General features: G+C 35.0%; 1 protein-coding gene across 5 annotated transcripts in view; it reads left to right on the forward strand.

Annotated features, from left to right (window-relative positions):
• The window catches only part of LOC149808403 (protein numb-like), an 84,528-nt gene extending 64,645 nt beyond the window's left edge, over positions 1 to 19,883 (forward strand). For all 5 annotated transcript variants that reach the window (XM_089976724.1, XM_089976716.1, XM_089976745.1 and 2 more), the window contains 3 exons: positions 3,388 to 3,594; positions 5,938 to 6,165; positions 11,989 to 19,883. In XM_089976724.1, the coding sequence (XP_089832850.1) occupies positions 3,388 to 3,594; positions 5,938 to 6,165; positions 11,989 to 12,548 (995 nt within the window). In that variant the 3' untranslated portion in view covers positions 12,549 to 19,883. The remainder of the gene's footprint in view (positions 1 to 3,387; positions 3,595 to 5,937; positions 6,166 to 11,988) is intronic.
• The last annotated feature ends 2,639 nt before the right edge of the window (positions 19,884 to 22,522 follow it).

Genomic DNA, 22,522 nt, shown 5'->3' on the forward strand with positions numbered 1-22,522 from the left:
TTACCAGTTTCCTATGCTGCATCCAACTCATTCCTATTACCAGTTTCCAATGCTGCATCCAATTCATTCCTATTACCAGTTTCCTATGCTGCATCCAACTCATTCATATTACCAGTTTCCTATGCTGTATCCAACTCATTCCTATTACCAGTTTCCAATGCTGCATCCAACTCATTCCTTTTACCAGTTTCCAATGCTGATTCAAACTCATTACCAGTTTCCAATGCTGTATCCAGCTAATTCCTTTTACCAGTTTCCTATGCTGTATCCAGCTAATTCCTTTTACCAGTTTCCTATGCTGCATCCAACTCATTCATATTACCAGTTTCCTACGATGCATCCAACTCATTCTTTCTGTCAGCTAGGTACAAGATACATATGTAGTTTTGTATCAGTATTGGAAATATTGTCCTTATCCAAACTGCTACTACCGTATTCTCCATTCATTCCCCTAATGCAGGTATTGGCTACCTTCAGAACTGCTGTGCCAGATTCCCTAATGCAGGTATTGGCAACCTTCAGAACTGCTGTACCAGATCCACTCAGTTGTTGTTGTTGTTGTTGTATGGTTTAACGCCATTTTTCAGCACATGATAGGCTATACATGGCAACCAGTATTAATGGTGGAGGAAGAACCTGGGAAAACCCCAGAAAGAACCACCGACCCACGAGAAGCTCCTGGCAAGCTTTCTCACATACCCACATTAGCCGAATCCGAGACTCGAACCCACGGAGAGGTGAGATGGCAATGATCCGTAACGGAGAGCGCTTTAGACCACTCGGCGCCACTCAGTTGTAGAGTGCTACATGCCAAGTCCTATTTATCCCTTTGATCTGAGTTAAATACACTGTAAAAAATAAATCTGTTGAGTGAATACTTTTGTATTAATTTAATTTATATTGTGTGCTTGACCTAGATCTGTGATTGAGTGTTGAGTTTTGGCCTACCTGACCATTGTCAAGTTAGTAAAGTTTTCCAGAAAATATGATTGCATCATAGGTCAGGTGACAGTCTGTATATAAAGAGGTTTAGTAAACAATTATTCATTCCTGATTAAAGTTCATTCGGTGGAATCATTTACTGCTTCATTTGGACATAATTTGGGAGGAATCGTTTTTTTTAAAATTATTTATTGGAAGTACTAAGTGCATATTGACTTTCTGGACTGAAAGATTACTTTGGGATTATTGTCATTTCATTGATTGACATTCAGGATTCAGTTATTGTAATACATCAAGAATATGGGTACATTTGCACATTCAAGACTATGATAAATCAGCACATTCAATATTGGAATTCTTTTGAAACATTTTACACTTTTGGACTTGCGATAGAACATTTAGGATTATTCAAGATTTAATTCACAATACTGTTTTCACTTTGTAACTTAGATAATTGGTTTCACTTCTTTCTGTTTACTTACATGTAGTTTAAAGCCATAGAGTTGTTATAGAAATGAGTTGTAACAATAGGAAATTTAAAGGAAGAATTTATAGTTTTATAAATAATTTTCAATTTTAGTATATACTATACAAAACTGCAGATTTTACCAGGGGCCCCAAGTGGCTCAGTGGTCTAAAGCGCTCCGGATCACTGCCATCTCACCTCTGTCTGCGTGGGCTTCTAGTCTCAGGCTCGGCTAACGTGAGTACGTGAGAAAGCTTGCCAGTGGCTTCTCATGGGTTGGTGGTTTTTCCTAGGGGTTTTCCAGGGTTCTTCCTCCACCAGTTATACTGGCCGCCATGTATAGCCTATATTGTACAGAGAGGTGGCGTTAACCCTACAACAACAACAGATTTTACCACGTGTCTTTCCAAAGAGTCCGGTTTGCCACCAGTTGCATGCATACTGTAGGTTGCTGACACCTGCCCTAGTACATAATGTCCCAGATTTCGTTACTATATTTTCTCATCTAAACATGCCAAAGGCCGTCAATACACTTTGTTCCATATTGACCTTTGTGAAATTTTGCTACCCAAAATAGTGTTTTGAACAAATGCTTTCTAGTGGATAAGATTTATTGTTCATAGCTAAAAAATTGCTGCTCATAGCCAACAAAATTAGTAAATATTGGCCAGTCAGAAAGTTTCTTAAATTGGTAGAGTGGTCCACCCACCCTCAACCAGTGACCACCTGCTTTATATGGCCAGAATCTCTTGGCAGTGATGATTTTGTGTTCAAAAGTACCCCTCTAGAATGGCCAACCATCTGACATAAAGCTTGAGAATAGAAATCTTGTAAATATTTGTTGAGTTCTAAATGTAAAACATTGACATTTGTTCCAACATACCGATAAAGTACCAGACTTGACTCCATAATAGGTAAATAATCTGATTATCCATCCTGCTTTGCACCTTTTAACAATAATTGTCAAGATGACAAAATCTGAGAAGAACAATAATGCTTAGCTCAAGTCTGCATGAAATCCAGTCACCATAAATAAAAATGATATGTTAGCCTTCATGGCTTCTCTCACATAAATTAAGAAATGTATTCAAAAGGATACCAGACTAAAACTAGTCCATCGCATGACAGACTCACTTTCCTGAGTGTTTTATGCAATGACTGCAAATTGCAATGAAGGAAAACGCATGTAGTCTTCAGATATTCTCAGTATAGAAATAAAAGTGAAAGCAATTCAGCTAAATGAAAGAGTGAGAGCCCTTTGATCACTACAGAGAAATTTGATGTAAGAAAGATTCAAACATGAGTTGTACACTTTCTGCAGCAGTGGGAAAATGAACTGGGTGAATGTTGATAGTTTCAACCAAATGTTTGTTCCATCATCATATGTATAAGTTGGTTTAACACCACATTTTATGATTTTTCATAATTATTTCAAATAACTTTAATAATGTAAGTTTATCATAATAATTCCAAAACATGCCTGTGATTTTGAAATGAAAATATTACAATATTCATTACATCTCTGTGCCCCCCTTCCCCTGATATTTCATTACTCTTCTAAGACCACTTTCTTGATGCAAAAGGGGTTGCCTTAGAAGCAGGGAACAGGTGTACTAACATGATGTCTACATGCCTGAACTCAAAAGAAAAAAGCATGGATGAAAGGTTTAAATTGGAGAACTTCATGAAATGTGTAATTGTCTATGGAACTACTATGATTATTCATTAGTTAAAATAGTGAATCAGTTTCTTTCAGGGCATCAGATAGTTTTACAGCAGATACTAGTCTTGGTAAGCCACATAAGCCAAGGGTTAATGTGGAATAAAGTGGAATCATGGCCCTTGGCTATGAAGGCGACATTTCCTTGCTTTACTTATTTAGTACGGCTTATTACAGTCCTCCCCATTGCAGGTTTGTTATACAGATTTGTCTGACAAATGATTGATATGCTGATTTTTTTATTTTGTCATCATCACAGAACCAGTTCCTGTTAGAAAGGTGGATAACCCATTTGCTGTGCAGCGACCACATGCTACTGAGAACATGCTTATAAGACAGGGTTCCTTTCGGGGCTTTTCAAAGCTGCAGGAGGCCTCCTCGCCTTTTAAACGGTCAGTTTCACTGCGGTTGACAGACCTACCCTCCACTCTCAAGAGACAGAATGCAATACTGGAATCGCCACATGGTAATAATCTAAAACGATAGGTGATTGACTATTGAATGTTGAGTGTTGCTTCAGATGGCCACTACTTATATTTGATTAAGTTGCATAAAACTTTATAAAGAAATTTAATTGGATACATTAAAATATGGATAGAATAGCAAGTCATGATCTGCGCACAGAGAAATATTATTATCTTTTTTCCACATACAAAGTCTAGTTGCACAACAATCAAAATGGCCGATGTTATTGAGAGTGACTTCACTTTTGTTGTACCAGCAAACAGAGTTTTGGTTCTTGAGGAAAGTGATGCTTAGGCAAAAGCAAATTGCTTATATTCATAAATCAAATGAGAAACCATAAACATTATAATCTCCAAATTGGTTTTCATTATGTTTATTTATCTTTAAAACCTAAATTAAAGTTTACAATAATGGTTTATTGTCTTAATCAGGGTTAGAAGTGAACCTCGAAAATCATGAAAACCTAAGATAACATTTTGAACTTAGAACCTAGAACCTAGAAAGAAGCAAAAAATTCCTAACGAAACCTACACAAATTAAAAAAAACAACTAAAACTTACACAAAATTTATTTTATTGCACAGCGTTTTCATTAAGCTGGCCTAGGGGATTGAGAAAGCATGCAAATGAAGCAAATTAAAGACAAATAGTCATTTAAATTATTTATTAATTTTCACTGTATCTTTAGTTTCATTTTAATTAGAAAAACAAATCAAAGCATACTTTATAAAAATTTGGAATAAATGTTATGCTGAACATGGAGATAATGTTTTAACTGCTCTGTGCCTTGAACCTCATTTTTTTTTAAAAACCTTGATAAAACCTAAAAAAAAACCCATCAAATTTAATTTCACTTCTAACCTTGCTTAAAGAAGGCTGTTTCATCAATTTTCTGAGATTGATGGCTTGCTTTTCTAGTAGTGATCAGTCACAGTCCAATGTACATGTGTCACATTTTTAATGATCTTGTTTTTTTCCTTCTCTATCTTTCCTTTTCTATCATCGAAAGAATACAGTCATAAATAAGGGTACTTTTAATACCAAATTTATGAAGCAAGTTTTGCAGTTTTGTTTCGTGGCTCACTCAGATTTGTCTCGTATGTGAATTACTACAGCAACTGAATATTTTTTTAGAGTACATAAATAATCCCCTATAAAATCAAGCTTAACTGCAAACTACATGGACCCAGATATGGTATCACACAATGTGCCAGCATAGCTGGGTTTGTGCAGTTTCTTTGGAGTAATCAGTAAAACAGCATAGACCTTGATCTGCAGGTGCATTGTACAATGGCAGATAAGGTTCTGTGTTATTTTTGCTGTTGGACTCCACATTAAAAGTAAGCATATATGGTACAAATTGGATTTAATAATTGCTACAAACATGACTATAAAGATCTAATAAGCAATGACCTTCCTGTAGATGCCATCCCTGGTTCACACAAATAATGATCCTTTGGTAGACCCCTTCCCCAGTCCAAACACATAATGATCATTCTGGATACAGCTTTCCTGGTTCACACAAACAATGATATTTCTGACCCCTCCCTTTTCACACAATGAACTGGCTTTAGGCCCCTTTCCCAGTCCACACAAAGATTCTTCTGTAGACCCCTTTCCAAGTCGACAGATACAATGATCCTTCTGTATACTTCTTTCCAAGTCCACACAAGCAATGATCTTTCTGTAGACCCACTTCCCAGTCCACGCAAGCAATGATCTTTCTGTAGACCCCATTCCCAGCCAACACAAACAATGATCCTTCTGTATAATCCTTTCCCAGCCCACATAATGATTCTTCGGTAGGCCTCTTTTCAAGTTCATACAATAATCCTTCTGTAGACCCATTCTCCATTCCTCACAATGATCCTCCTGCAGACCCCTTTTAAAGTCCAAACAAACAATGATCCTTCTTAGACCCCTTTCCCATCCTCACAGTGATCTTTCTGTAGACCCTTTCCTCAGTCCACACAGTGAAATTTCCATAGACCCTTTCCCTAGTCCACAAATTTAAGTACTGTTGATAATGCATTTTTCCCCTAAACCATGTGATTTGCTACCCCACAAAATAAATGAATTCACTGTATAAAAAATTTGATAGAATTCATGCTAAACCTCATTTGTGATCCTCAGTATTGATGTTAATCCTCAGCTGAGATCCTGATTATTGGCAAATGCTGGTACCTTTCAAGTGAATCAAGGTTGCTCTTACCTTTATTTAGAATTTCTCCAGAACATGCACCTAGAATAACCTTGTTAGATTTATGTAGAGTTTTGATCAGCCAAGGAATGCTTGTTGTATTGTAGCCTTGTTCTATTAATATCCTTCCCTCTGTCTGCTCCAGAGATCAACAGCAACACTAATGGTGCTATAGAGGAGGTATCACCCAGTCAGGAGGAAGACTCAATTACCCAGATGTGTCAGCAGTTGACGCAGGGACTGAGTGCACTCAATACAGATGATCCATTTGCAGCGGCTCCACCAGCATCCCACATGCCAACACCTCAGCATCAAACAATCCCAGTTTCATTCCAGCAACAAATTCCAACAATACCTCCTCTGGGTTCTGAGGGTAAGAGCTGCTGTCACTTGTTTGTTGTAGAAGTTTCTTATATCCCTTGTATTTTTTGTATACCACAAAGTCTTGGTTACCTGATTGTCTGCCATCAGAAATACTGGCATGTCACCAAATTTACTGCTACATGCCATAACATTTTTTCAGAGTATCCATATAATTGTAATATGTTTCACTGATACACTGAGTCATTGACAAGTTCACCATTTCAGTACACACATTGATACAGAAGGTGAAGGATTGATACAAAACAATGCTACCTTATGCAAGTTAAGTTGCTCTTTAGAAGTCTTGAATAATTATTAGCAATTTGCTTTTATATTCTTTAAAATGAGAAATCATCAGAATGAGCCATCACAGCAGTTGTTTTATATTATAAAGGAAATACAGTATGATGGATTAGGTAGGTAGTCATCTGGCAGCTCTGGCACCTGGATAAATTTTAGATTTTTCTTGCACAAGCCAAGTTTAACTATTTTTTCTACCTTTAGGATAACACCCAAATGCATTCCAAATTTTATTGAAGAAGTCAAATTTGGCAATAGTTTGTGAATAGTTTTTTTCTTTTTCTCAAAATCATCTCATTAAGGTAAGAGACAACTTTGTCCCTTTGTGCTTGGGTGTGAGGGGCATAATAGGATTGTGTGTGAAACCCGTGATAGAACTAATAGTCATTTATTAATCCTCGTCTCTATGATATTGTTAACCATTCGTGCAATACAAAACAAATGGTGTGGTGACCAAGCTGTGACCCAGTCAAATGGAGCAGCCTGAAATGGCAGAAAAGGTTAAATCTGAATTGCCAAATACTATCAGGTCATCTTTTTGGTTATACTGTTGCGATGAAATGATGTCAGAACAGTTGATAAGTATAGGTTTGTCTGCAGTCTCTATTATACATATTTTCGGTACACTGGAAATATGGCCGTTAAACATACAATTATGTAAAGTTTAGTTAAATTTATTGCTTTTATTTATATGTGTTTTTCATCTTTTTTATTTTTGTTTTGTAATTGCCATCAACAAAGACTTATTGACAATTAAAAGTGTTTAGGCTAATTAAAAACTAGCTTGGCAAATCCCAGATGCACATGATGCCTTGCTGGATTCAGTGCACTATATAGTTTTTTTGTACATCTTTTTTGTTTTATTATGGTTGTGTCTTGCAGTTTTTCTAAGACATCCATAAATTTTAGTATTAGAATTGAATGCTTAGTTTAATACCTGGTTCATATTTAGCACATGGTTAAAATCTTTGATATTTTGTGATCTTTCCAGAATGCTCAGGCTTTCATGATCAGTTATTTTCATGTAGCAATAAATAAACAGGTTGTTTGAGTGGTCCAAGGTGCTCGCCTTTATAGATCACTCTCACATATCACCTCTATCCATGTCAGTTCGTGACTCAGTTCAACCATGGGCATTTGAAAAAGCTTTCCATTAACTTCCCATGAGTAAGTGGTTCATCCTGGATTCTTACTAGACCAAAATACTGATCATCATGAATAGAGTCAGTCATGTGCTGAAAAAATGGCGTTAAACTTGATAAAACCATACCATGCAATAAAGTATGTCCAACTTTAGTTAGTGGTAAATAGGCCAACACCAATGTTTTTCCAAGAAAATTATGTATCAAAGATTAATGGCCTTTAAAAGCTTGACTTGGTTGTGGTATGGGTTGTTATTCGTATAGTTTGTTATAAGTACAGTGTTGACAGATCACATCCATGTTTGAACTTAAGGGGTGTTCCGATCACATCCATGTTTGAACTTAAGGGGTGTTCCGATCACATCCGTGTTTGAACTTAAGGGGTGTTCCGATCACATCCATATTTGAACATAAGTGGTGTTCAAGTTGCACCAAAATGTGCGAACACCTGCTCTTGGACCCACTACTATTACAACTCTTTGGTCTTAAACTAAGTAACACAAAAAAGTCTTGTCAAATTCAACAAATAATTTAGTTCCTTAGAATACAAAGTGAAAATTTAAATTGTCCAAAAGTTTTACCACCAGTCCTAATGACTTAAGTTCTAATTAAATTCCAGTGGTGTTCAAAAAATAAGATCCAGCGTTAAAGGTGTTGATGGTCCTATAGTCTTGAATGTACTAATGTTGAAGTGGCCTGAAGCCTGATGATGTGCTAACAGTCTTCTAATTAATCACTATAATATAATCCAAGATGTCATTGTCTGAATTCGCTGTAATTCCAAATTAATGTTTCTGCCCAAGAATATTATGGAGGATTTTGTAATACCAGAGAAAAATAATTTGAATAAATAATTCCACTGAAATAAAAAACTGAAAACAACAATACAGATGATTCTTCTGTGTCACAATAATGAATAATTTTTCAAGTAAACAAGATTACATAAAAAAAACTAAGACACAGAAGTAGAGCCAGGATGTAGGTCCAAAATTCATTGGTAGAAAATTCTTCGTTGTAATAAGACGAAATCTTTTACTAAAATTGTAATTAGAACATGGGAAACATCAGGTACAACATGTTCTTCATGGGGGAATTCCAATGTCCTAGACCCAGACCCAGATAAACATGTTTACCTTTATTGATAATGATCCACTGCTCTGGCAGCCTAGTAGTTAGAGCGTCCACCTCGGATGCAGGAGACTGGGTTCAAACCCCAGTCGAGTCATGCCAGAGACTTATAAAATGGTACAAACAGCGGCCTTGATAGGTGCTCACCATTAAGAGGTTACTGTTAGGACTGGTTGGCTTGGTGTCAGGATAATGTTACTGTGTGGGACGTGATGCTACATTTCTGCAGCATGATTCTCTAGTACTGGACATCACTATAAACTGACACACTGCAGACATCATAGCGATATGGCTGAAAAATTGTTAAAGATATGTTTAAAATCCAAATCACACACACACACACATTGATAATGATCCTTATATTCAACCCACACTCTTAGGGAAACATTAACTATGTATTATTTGTTTATAGAATAGAAGCAACATCAGTGTGTCCCTAGTTAGGTGTATTATCAGTTTGATTTTGGACAAGGTCAAATCCACAGTAGAATTATACATGACCTATAATCATGGGAAAAAAGCTAACAAATACAAATTAAATATACATAACACTACCTACTAAGAAAATCACTTCAATCAGAAATATCTAGGGATGGACAGGTATGGAAAACCACTTCAATCAGAAATAACTAGGGATGGACAGGTGTGGAAAACCACTTCAATCAGAAATATCTCGGGTTGGATAGGTATGGAAAACCACTGCAATCAGAAATTACTTTGAACTAGGAATCCATAAAAAATAATTGTTTACACCCTAATCAGTTCATAAATTTGTTCTATTTATGGATATGATTTATTCTAGTAGTCATTATACTCCAATTTAATATTTGTACAATTCCAAACTATGCTTAATTTACCAACATAATTATTCCATTGATTCTGTTTGTACATTGATAATCATAGACATAATGTTAACAGTTAGGTCAATTTAGCCAGACTGCTGTTTGTTATCATAAAATAAACTAGATCTTAATGCAGAAGAATATATAATTGTTAAAGAAAATATGTCTGGTTATTTATATCGTCAAGTTTACAACATATTTGAAGACAATGGATACCTCGATGGCACAGCAGTGATGTGCTTTTTTTTTTTACCACTGCATTCCTGCGTTTGATCACTGGTTCTGTTGAGAGTATGGCTAAGTGGTTGCCCACCCAGGATTAGTACAGGGTGACCAAGAAAATCTCATGAAAATCCACTAACTGATGATTGAGCTAAATTATAAAAGCCATGAAATTGAGGGCTTGACTTGAAAATTTATTTAGCTTAATTAAAAAAGGTGGTTTTATTCTTGAAAAGTCCTAGAATGTATTGAAGAACTCCTTGAATTTTGCCCATGAAAATGAACTAACCTTAGGCAATACTATCGTCAAGTCACATAAGTCATGTATACACATTTACTCATTTTAAATTTAATATAAATTGTTCTTTTATACTTTAACACTAATATTCTTTAAACAAAGTCTATTCAATCCTGAATACTCTGCACCTTAACCATCATCAAGAAACTTCCAGATGAAAATTATCCATCTCTGTAGTCTTTCACAATGGTGGCTATGTGCTAAACATGGGTCAAGAAAAGGGCATTTCAAGTGAAATAGTCACAATATAGGGTAGTAAAAATTTGTTTATCAATATGCTTTGCTTTCATTGTGACATCACAGTGCAAGACAATCCATCTGGATTATACTGGATCACACCTTTTGTTTCATTTTGTCCAAAAAGGTCTACGTACTTTAACATTGATTTTGCTGAATACACTTCTCAGGATGTCTAAATAATGATTTTCCAAAGGAATGTGGACATATAAGAATCCAAATGAAGTGAATATGTGCCACTTAAAGGTACATAGAATCAAATTCTAAAAAATGACACGCATTATTGAAATTGTGTTGAATACCAACATGACGTGTGTGACTTTTACTATAAATGTAAACATTTGGATAAAGTATGATTATTTTATGAAGATTGTTTTTTATTTTCATAATTCCCAATATTAATGAGTAACTAAATGGAATAAAATTTTGTGGATCAAGTGACAAATAACAATGGTAGTTACCAGCTGGAGTAGTGCCCTTTTGCTGTAGTGGTGTGCAAATCACATTTGCAATTGGATGACTTATTCAGTAAGGAATAGGATCCTTCAAAGAATGATCCCTGCTTACATTTCTCAAAATGCACTTTACACTTGGGTAAAAACGCAAAGCAATGTGCAATACATGCAGCAGTTTCATTGATGTTTCTAGCATTGGAGATGTTGTGTTAAAGTCACAAGAAAGGTGAAAAGAGAATTTGCTCCATTAACTCATTTGGTTCAGAGCATTTTGTCACATCATCAGAAACATTGACAAGGCCCTACTAATACCATAACCTGTAAATATATGATGTACAACTGATATACTGTGTCTTGAAGCAAAAAATTTTTTTTTGAGTATATTGAGGATGATATTAATTATATGGTTTAAAAAAACTCTTTTGTACATTTTTATGCATTGATGGAGTAACATTTGGCAAAAGTTCAGTTTCCATAAGAGAAAAATACTTAAAGAAAACTTTTGGAAGCCCTAGAATACCTTTGAAAGCCCTTGAGAATCTATACTATCCAGGACTGTTTGAACCATGAAACCTTTGAAAGCCCTTGAAAATCAATACTATCCATGACTGTTTGAACCATGAGACTTTTTTCCACTTATTCACCAAAAAATCAACACTAAAACATCCTTATACATTCATCTGATTGGAAAATTGTTCTAGTAGGAACAGAAGTGCAAGGCAAATTAATTTTCTTCTAAAATCTTTTACTTTACAAGCAGCCTGGCATTATTTGTATATATTTTATACGTCTGCATGTAAGTCAACACTAGGATTTAACTTTTTCATATATATTGGCCAAAAGTATGACAGTTGTGTTAAGTGGGAAAACAAATTCTAAAGTTTTAAAAGGAAGAGAAAAAAAATTCATAAAATGCTTATAATTGCCACAAATTAGCACACTCACTGAAATATTCTGTTTGAAAGAAAAAACCAGGTGTGGTAACCCTCTTGATGGTTTCCTATGGTTCTTATTTTTATTCCACCTTGAAGACCATTGGATACCAACCTCTTACTATGAACTGTCAAGTTTATATGGAATATGTTTTTTGAACGTTTTGAACTGCAGGTAGAAAATTAGCAGAAAATATTAACAACATACAAACATTTATGACAGATCTCTGATTGTTCTGTTTGTAATGAAAAGCTTTTTTGTCTTCATGATTTTCAGTAATGACCAGATATCCAGCTGGACCAATAGTACAGACCAATCCTTGGGCCCCCAAGATCTCCACAGTTCCTGTTGTCTCCAATGACTTTGCCAGCAGAACACCATCATCGACATCAACAAATCCCTTCCTGGCCTCTCCCCAGGGTGTGGGCAAGTCCCCCATGACGAATGGAACAACTGGACCCCAGGGGTCAAGTCCACACCATGTCAGTGCACCCCACGTACAGAACATACGTAGTCATTCCATAGACTCTAGTGATCTGTCTATAAGGCAACCACAACATCAACAACAGAGAAAACAGACATTGCAAGAAATGTCACAACACAAAAGTTTCCAACAGAATGGGAATACATCATTTAATACAAGTTGGGGTTCTAATTCTTCAACCTCAGCTTCCTCCACAAACTATCATCAATCCAATATTCGGGCCCAAGGACCAGGAGTGGACCCATTTGATGTAGCATGGGCAGCCAAATCAGTTTCTGCAAGACAGCAGGCAAATGCAGCGGAGTCCAATCCATTTGCCAATTCCGTGAAAACTTTTGAAGTCAAGTTGTGACACACCTTTTACCTACAGAGATGCATTTCTTCTTTTGTGTGTGACTTTTATTCCTGTGGAGATTACCAAATTCAAGTGGTTTGGTAGAGAGCTTTAATTGCCACAGTGAAAACCATATCACTGTTGTCATTCAGTTTTGTGACCTTATAGACACAAATATGCCTCATCATTGTAGATTACACTGTATTTTCCTGATTGTGTCAGTTTGCAAGGTATTGAGATTATGTTCCAATAGTTTGATTCTAATGCTAACCAGTCTGTTCTTCTGTCTGTTCGTACATGTGTCTTTTGCTTTGCTTGTTCAGACTTTTCAAAAGACATACATGCACATTTCTGCAACAGCTTGTATAGGAGCAATTCTGCATAAAGAATTGCACATTCATATGAAATACATTTAATAGTAAGAAAATCCAGGAAGTTCTTTATTGAGATTGGTTTCTAAGGGTACAAAGTAATCAGATTTGGACATAGATATAGAGTTGTGAAAATCAATGACTTCTTATTTAAAAGAGATCTAGTATTACATCAGAAAGAATCACTGTTTTAAATCTGTGATTGTGAAAAATTTCTTTAGTGTGGTTGATAAAATGTTTTTGCTCTTGGCTATGTCCGCTTGAGTTATATTGCCATCATGAGATTGCAAGGCATGAGATTTTGACATCAAGATAAGCAGCTGTTCATTAATGGCTTCCTTTATGACGAATGACAAACTAGGTTTTAGAATTGCCTTGTCCACAAAAATTATCCCAGGAACGTAATCAAATGAAATGATAATCTTAAATAGAAATGAAGCTGACAAAAGTCTAAAGAATGTCTTGTCAAACGTATTTTTTAATCGGAGTTTCCTGATACCTTTACTAAATGCCACATGGAACATACAAGGAAGTAATGGCAAAAAATGTGGTAGTACGTTGATATCAGGTACATTTGTACAGATCAGCTGCATATTAGGTAGGGTATCTTGAATCATGCATTGTAAGGGACAATTCCATTGAAAAGAAGTGAATAGGAGAGTCAGGTCAAAATGTGAAAGCGCAATCAAATTTAAATTTATGAAAGTAAATGAAGTTTGCAGAAACAATAATTATTTTTACAAAATGCACTTTGTTGCAGAGATAAAGGAAAGCCCTTTTATTGCAAATATTGTTAAAACATGAACATTTATTTTACGAAATGCACTTTCGTGCACAGATAAAAGGGTTGATTTTTTGAAAAATTGCAATCAGATTCCACTATTTTCTTGTTTCACTGTTATTGTCCCTTGTGACAGCATATTAAAAATACCATAAATGTACAGTATTTGAAATGTGTAAAGTTGGTGTTTACAAGACATTTTTAAAATTATTTTTCTTGGCTTTATACTCATGATTCTAGATATAGGATTTCATGTGATTATATGCCTGGAATATTTTTATTGTATATGGTTAAGTGGAAAGATTATTTTCATGTGAATATTGCTACAACATAGATGTACATTTTTCCATGGTGGAAATATAAACAAGATGTTTTGTAAAAGAAAAATAATTTTTTTTTAACGAATGGATCATTCAAGACTCATCAAAACATAAAAGTGCTTTTGGTGCCTTGTGGTGCTCTAATTCAAGTAAATATTGATCCATTGTTTCAAGAAAACACTGAATGAATGACTTTCTCAGTTACTACCAAAAATGATACAGTATGGAGTTCTTTCCTTGGGAGATTTGCAAGATCAGTATTGTAGAACCCAACTCACTCAAGTGTATAAGCTTTTCATTATAACATTCCAAACTGTAGCACCTTACCAGTTTTTATTTTATATCTTTCATGGGTTGTTTCTTTCAGTCATTATGAAAGTTCTCTGATGAAAAATGGTGCCATATTTCATAGTTTAGTTTGGTTTCATTAAATTAACAGGAGAATAGTTTCTGATGGAATAAAATGAAGTAATTCTTCGTTTTTAAGGCTCTTTTCATATTAAGAACTAAGTACCAGATTCTGATGTTTGAATTTATTCTATATCTGGTAGACCTCAGGAACATGCATATCAGCTTGTTTTATTTTTTGTTGTGATACCTTTAGAAACAGACTTTTTTTGCCTGTTTTCTTGTGCACAAATGCAAGAAAGTGTTGTGATTTTGAAGGTGAAATTTTTGCCTCTTTCAGTGAGAGAGGATAAGTGGAGTTTCATTTTATGTAGTTTACATAGATTGAACAGTTCTCATATCATGATATGTCCATATTGGCCAACCAGATTTTAACTTTTATTAGCAAAGATTTTGTATTTACATACATGTCTTTTGTATGGATGGCTTTTAAACACATGTACAGGATAGGAAGTTAAGAAGTACCTTTCATGTACTTGTCAGGGTCTGTTTATGGCTGATTATTTCATAAAGAAGATTTGGGAACAGAATCTTGATGTTACATACATTCACCAAAAGGGCAGGTAACTACTGGGTATAGCATAATACTGTGCATAATAAAAATGTGTCAGTTTAAATTGCTTCCCTTGATCTTAAGTACATTAGCTCTTTACATATTGTAACATTGGTACAGGTCAGTCATGCAATTGATGTATGTTTTCTTCTTTTGGAGGGAAGTTAATGTTTCTATGTCGTGCTGCACATTAGATGGACATGTACAAGTTTGATAGTCCTGTAATCTCCTACATACCTGTATTGGTCAACCTTGTTGCAGGTAACCTTGGTGCAATTGATGTATAAATGTAGCAAGTAAATAAACTGGACACCTGTTTGCGCCCTTCAGTTTTTTTTTGGAAGAGTTGCAGCACATTTGCCCAGAAATTTCATAAAATACCAATCCATATTTTGTAGGTGTGACTGGCCATTTTTGGCAAATATTCTTTATGAAGATCATTGTGATCATGTTTTTTTTAAAGAATGATTTGTAACTACATCTTGTTTAGATGTTATTTCCTCAATAAAAAATAGTTTTGTTCTAAAGAAAAAAAACCTCATCCATATGCCATGCTTTTACTTTTGGAATCTTACTATAGGGTCCTGACCTGCTGACTTCAAATCAAAATATTTTTAACAAAATACCGTAAACACTGTCCATGGAACTCTAGACAAGTGGTATTATTACCAGGTGATGGTTGTTATAGGGTGGTGTTAAAACCATGATGGTCATCAGATGGGGTTTTACTGGATTTATTTGTTCATAGTTACATTCTTTAAGTGTATTTTTTACTTATTTTTCTGCATAGATGGATGAAAGCACATTTAAAAATGACTATCTACTTCATCAAGTTATGGATCACAAGTAACACATTTCATTTATGTCATTTTCATCATATTATCTTTAGACAAACTGTTTATACTGTCATGGGCAGAGCATAAGAACAAGGTGTGGTACACATCATTGAATTATCTTAACATTGTATATCTTAAAGATAATTGCTTGCATTTTTGCATTTTTATTTTTTAGTAGAGTTTTATTAATTGTATGCAAATGAAATGTGAGAGTAAGCTACAATGGTTGATTTGTATTAATTTAAGGATATGTGCTGGTTATTTAATCTAGCCATGATTTTATCATGTACAATAAAATATATCTGTACAATCTGTATGTACGTATCAGATGTATATGTAACGATACCACAGTTTGTTTTAAATTCATTATAACTGTATATAGGATCATGCAGTTGCCATTAGTTAACAAAACCTAGGGTCTGTGACTATCCCTATGAGAGAAAAAAGTGGGCCTGGATTCCACTGTTATTGTTTTAAATATTTAAACATTAAATTTCATGGGTTTTTTTTTGTTTTTTTAATAAACATAACATTACAGTGTATCCTTGGTCTGACATCATATTCCACACAGGTACATGTAAAAAAGGCTTACATAAGCCTGCTGCTGTAATTTAGATGATTAATCTGATCAAGTAATAATAAAAATAGAAATTTAGAGATGTGTTTTATTATTGCATACAGTGATATTTTAAAGGGTGTGTGTGTTGGTGTTGAGTTGGGTAGTGACTTAAGTTTTAGTTGTGAGTTGAAATTCATAATCGAGCTTATCTCTAAAAAGCAAAAATATATACCCTTAAAGCAATAATGAATGCACAATATACACTTTGTACTACATAAAAAGGAAATGAAACTTTGATTCATAGTCAGATTCTTTCAACCAAACTAGAAGCTGCAGCTAAAGCTTGTTGTTTTCTATAAAATTATTAAAAATGGCAGTGTGTTAATTGATATAAATTGCAGTGAGTTTTACCTCACCTGGCGATCCATCTGACAACACATTTGTGAACACTGTGATCAGATTTTGTTGATACTTTGTATGTAAGTTTGTACTATCAAATTCAATATGAGTGCAATTATAAGCACCATCTGTCTATAATAATTTGATGTAGCTTCTAATTGGTTGAGCTTGTGAACATTTTTAGAGGCCATAATTCTGATCAGATTTATTATGCAATCTTATATAATCAAGGCTTAATATGAGTTCAGTTTTGAAGGACATATCAGTGAGGTGAACTTGCCTCTGGTTGGATCATCTTGCAAAATGCTCTAGAGATCAAAATTATGAATAGATTTTAGATGAATACAATTTTGACTTGAATCCATGGATATTAATGATAATCCAGGCTGATCAGATATTGTAAATTAAACCTGAAACATTTATTACAAACAGTTCCTTTGGTGGGAATTTCTATGGTTTCCAAGTTGTGATTTGGGGTGGGTAGGTTGGTGAAACAGAATCAAGAATCTTTGATGACTGCAAAGATAAACTCCTTGTAATGTTAAGTAAGTGTACTTTCTTTAGGGATCTGTGAACAGTGTCAGAGTTAGGAATTGGGGTTTGATCTCCAGGTTTAGGGTGAGAACCTAAGAATATTATACAGGCTGCATAAATGACTTGGCCTTTTTTATGTTGAGGATGAGGTCAAGGAAAGAGGATAAATGACATTAAAAAAAGATGTAGCAGCTTGGTGTTCCAAGCTTTTTTTCCCCTCCACAGTTTCAGTACATGTGTGAATTTGCATTCACATTCTGCCATATCAACTGTACAGATGAGCAATATTAGGTCCACTTGGGCCTTTTGTTATTTCTTATAATTGGATTTTAATATGTTTTAGAAATCAATTTTACATTTTTAAGGTTAGTATTCTCATTATGTTTTTTAGAGTTGAAATTCTGATGCGTTATTGTAACAACTAGATGGAGGGAATAACTTGACCATGTCTTTTTTCTGTTGCTCACTGATTCCAGTTAGCACAGACTTAACATTTAACCCCATTGATACATCACTTTGTAATTTTCTGGAATATTTATATTTATTTAAGCCTGCCCAGCATGTACTACAAGAACCAGAATGGGCCTGTCTTGCATTCACTATAAAAACAAGAATGGGCCCGTCTTGCATTCATTATTAAAACTAGAATGGGCCAGTCTAACATTTTCTATTAAAAGCTAGCATGGGCCTGTCTTGCATTCACTATTAAAACAAGAATGGGCCTGGCTTGCATTCACTATTAAAACAAGAATGGGCCTGTCTTGCATTCATTATTAAAACTAGAATGGGCCAGTCTTGCATTCATTATTAAAACAAGAATGGACCAGTCTAATATTCTCTATTAAAACAAGAATGGGCCTGTCTAGCATTCTGTATTAAAAGCTAGCATGGGCCTAGTGATCATTTAAAATCTTATCCAGATGTGAACTTTGGAAATATCTTGACAAGATTGATTTACCAGTATCTCAGCATCAATGAAATTTCAACCCATGAAGTTGTGATGAATAAAGGTAAGAAAAGACTGAAATAAGTGTCATTTTTCTTTCCTTGGATTATGTATGGTTGTGTATATATAGGATTTAATGCAAATCAACATAATCCTGACTATATAGTGTAGAGTAAGAGTTGCACAATAAAAATGGTAACAGAAAATAACTTGCTGAAATATTTTGGAAGTTGACCCCCTTTAAATAAAAATAAACACCTGAAACTTCATGATGAAACTCTAAGAATGATGTAGAAATTCTTTAAAAGGTATCAAAATAGAATAAAGGCACAAGAAAGGTAAAATCCTTATAAAAGATGAGAATTAAATATGAGTTTTGTAATAGGGGTCCCAGGTGGCCAGGCGGTCTAAGGCATCCACCTTTACAGATAACCAACATTTAACCTCTGTTTATTTGGGTTCGAGTCTAAGGCTTTATTAGTGTGGGTATGTGAGAAAGCTTGCCAGTAGCTTCCCATGGGTTGGTGGTTCTTCCTGGGATTTTTCCATGTTCTTCCTCCACCAGATTTACTGGCTGCCATGTATAGCCTATCATGTGCTGAAAAATGGCATTTAACCCAAAACACCAACAGCTTTATGGTTGGTCATTACATTAGCATCAAGTATGAAAGACAGTAATATAATAGTAACTGTTTTATTCTATGTTCTGTTAATTGACATGTATAAAAAGTTTGAATACTATTTATATTTAATCTTACTGTTATCTTAAAAAACAAAAACAGCATGTCTATGGCAGCAAAGGTAAATCATTGATCTAATTATGTTAAAGTTAATAAAATGCATATTTTTAGTCACTGAGACCAACATATAGATATATACATTGAACTTACTATATACTGTAAAATAAGGTAAAACCGACTACTGCAACCACCTGCATATAACTAGTGTCTATGTATAAGAATGTTTAATACATACAGTATATGCTCACAAGTTCACCAAGTTCACCATGCATAGACCCAGGTCAGCTGTTGCATTATGTTCTAATGATCTGGACCTATGCAGTTTGTTAGGAGTAGTCAATAGAACAAGCATCATAGACCTTAATTTGCCTGTACATTATGTGTTGCCAAATCAGGGTCTATGTTCACATTTGGGCCCAGCTTATAAGTCAGTATATATGGCATGCATAAATCAATATATAATTATCAGCATATAATGACAATACATGTTCATGAAGTTTATTTTCTTCCAGAGACTCCTTGATGCATAGTTTTCCCTATTTAAATACTTTGTATCCCGGCTTCATAGTCAGATTCGTAAAATGGTTTGATTTGTATTGAAATGACTAATTGGTATTATGATAAAAACCATCACATGTTACATACTTCAGAAATTCATTGATGTTTGCTTTCATGAGGAAACATCTGTTACCCAAATAATCTGGTAGGTGTAGAGAAAGTGAATATTGAAAAAAGGTAAAATTGCAATGATATTGAAGTCTGTGTTATGTCTATATATAGATTGTGGAAATAATAGAACTAGTGCTTCTAGTTTATAATGATGCTTTTCACTATGCCAGTATTAAGGCAGTCTTCTGTCTACAAAATTTATCTGTCGATACTACATAAAAGTTCTTAACTGACCAAGATTTTCATGTTTCATTTTCTTTCCATTTTATGTGCACCCACCATAAGGAATAACATGTTTGTCCATTCATCTTGCTACAAACTTTGTTTCCACACAGTAACTTGACATATCCAGCATCTGCATGTACCAAACTTTGTCAGTAGCTTGCACTTCAGGTAAGGAAGAAGTCTCATGATTTCAGAGGTCAAAGGTTAAAGTCACTGACTGAAGTCAAATTATTTTTGAACAATAATATTTTAAATCAGAGACCTTGGCCATACATTGTGAATGGTTTGCATTGGGGGCAAGGAAAATTATATTGATTTTGGTCTTGAAAGGAAAAAAGTGTCACTATGCCAAAGAAGACAAATGTTTCTGCACAGAGTTGTCTGCCATGTACCTTCACTAAAGTTTGGCTTGTGTGTTGGGTAAGAAATAATCCTATTAATTTTGGGGTCAGAATATCAAGGGTTAAGGTCACACTGATTGAAAAAAGAAAAATATTTTTTGCATAAAAACTTTGGTTCTGGACCACTTACCTTAACCAAAGTTTGTGGATTGCTTGCACTTAAGGTATGAAGTAGGCCTGTTGATGCTGGGCTCAATAGGTCAAAGAACAAAGTCACTGTAGCTAAAAGAAAATATGTTTTGCCAAAGGGTTTGTATTCAGATAAGTTCTACTTAGGATAATAAAGAAGCCAATGGATTCTGGGGTCAGAAAGGTCATGGGTCTGATGAGAAAATAATTTTTTCTTCACAGTAAGTTTAGTTCAGAACTGCATACCTTGACCAAAGAGATAAGTTTTTTTGACCTTGGTCAGTGATCTCTAGAATTTACCAAACCTTACTAGTACCCATATAGAAGAGTCTATTAAATGTGGGAAGGGTGTATAATGTATTGTTCATGGTACTCTTGCTTTGTTTTTCTTTTTCCCTTTCTTTTTAATGTTGTCATAGTGCTATAATATAGTGATTGTACTTTACAATGGACTAAAGTATTTTTTTATATTTGTGAATTCCTAAGTTATTTGGCCTCAGACATTGAAGTCAAGATAATATATCGTGAAAAATAGTGAACAGATAACTAGAGTTGGATAGTTGATCGATTTATTTTCATTATTAAGTTTCATTGATGCAGTTATTATTGAATATTATATTTAAAGCCATAAGTGATGTGAAGCAGTGAGTATAGTTTGTTTTAGGTCATATGGTCAAGTGACCATATGATATGGCCATGCATCCTCTTTGTCCCATATGTCAGCAGTGGCTATTTTCAGATTCTTCTCTGGAAAACCAATGGATCTGTTGCACCCAAACTTGTCTGTGAGCATACTTGTATACAGGCCTTTAAAACTTGTCAGAGATCATCTTTGCATACCAACCTTTCAAACTTGTCGGAGAGCATCCTTGCATACCGATCTTTCAAACTTGTCGGAGAGCATCCATGTATACAGGCATTACAAACTGTCTGAGAGCATCCTTGCATACAGGCTTTTTCAGACCTGTGCAGATATCCTAATCATCATTAGTACAGCCACCATTTCTAAAAAAGGTTAAACCTTTAAGTGACTCCTCGAAAAACTCTGTGATGGCAGCCATTTTGAAAATTGTATTATTGGTATTTCTTATGAATAGTTAGTTTTAAAATGGTACCCATCACACATGGAATATAAACTGACAAGATAGACATCCAATAATTTTTGTCTTTGCTACTACTCAACGGCTGCACGCCTGGAAATTGTTCTGACTGGATGGTCATTCAGCATCAGGTTTTCCTTAGAACACTTAATATGATTTGCAGTTGATCTTAAATAAAAATGGTATGGATTTGATTTTCAACATAGTGATCATAATGGCCATCTTAAAAATCCTTTTATTGCTTCTAAACAGAGAGTCGTATTGACAGGGTTTTTGCTACACAGTTGTATGGAATCCAAAACTTAGCCATCTGAAAATCTTGTATTAATGCTACTCTGGATGAAGGGATGGTCATATTGATTTTGGGTTTTCATTAAAACAATTTTTATGGTATATTGTTGTTGTTGTTGTTGTGGGGTTTGGGGCCCCGAGTGGCCGAGTGGTCTAAAGCACTCTCCGTTACGGATCACTGCCATCTCACCTATGTCCACATGGGTTCGAGTCTAGGATTCGGCTAATGTGGGTATGTGAGAAAACTTGCCAGTAGTTTCTCGTGGGTCATTGGTTCTTCCCGAGGTTTTTCCGGGTTCTTCCTCCACCATTAATACTGGCCACCATACATAGCCTTTCATGTGCTGAAAAATGGCGTTAAACCCCACAACTTTGTTGTTGTTTTAGGGTTTAACGCCATTTTTCAGCACACGATAGGCTATACATGGCGGCCAGTATTAATGGTGGAGGAACAACCCCGAAAAGAACCACCGACCCAAGAGAAGCTAGTGGCAAGCTTTCTCACATACCCATATTGGCTGAATCCGAGACTCGAACCCACGCAGACAGAGGTGAGATGGTAGTGATCCGTAACGGAGAGTGCTTTAGACCACTTGGCCACTCGGGGCCCCTTTATGGTATATAGTTGGTCATAAGTTAAAATGATGCTGAACTGACTTTCAGAAATGTGTTATCACTGCTCCCAATTGAACACAGTAGTATTGACATAGGGTTTTCACTAAAACATTTC

The sequence above is a fragment of the Sinohyriopsis cumingii genome, chromosome 1, assembly GCF_028554795.1.
Source record: "Sinohyriopsis cumingii isolate HCF-2022 chromosome 1, ASM2855479v2, whole genome shotgun sequence".
Classification (NCBI taxonomy): Eukaryota; Metazoa; Mollusca; class Bivalvia; order Unionida; family Unionidae; genus Sinohyriopsis; species Sinohyriopsis cumingii.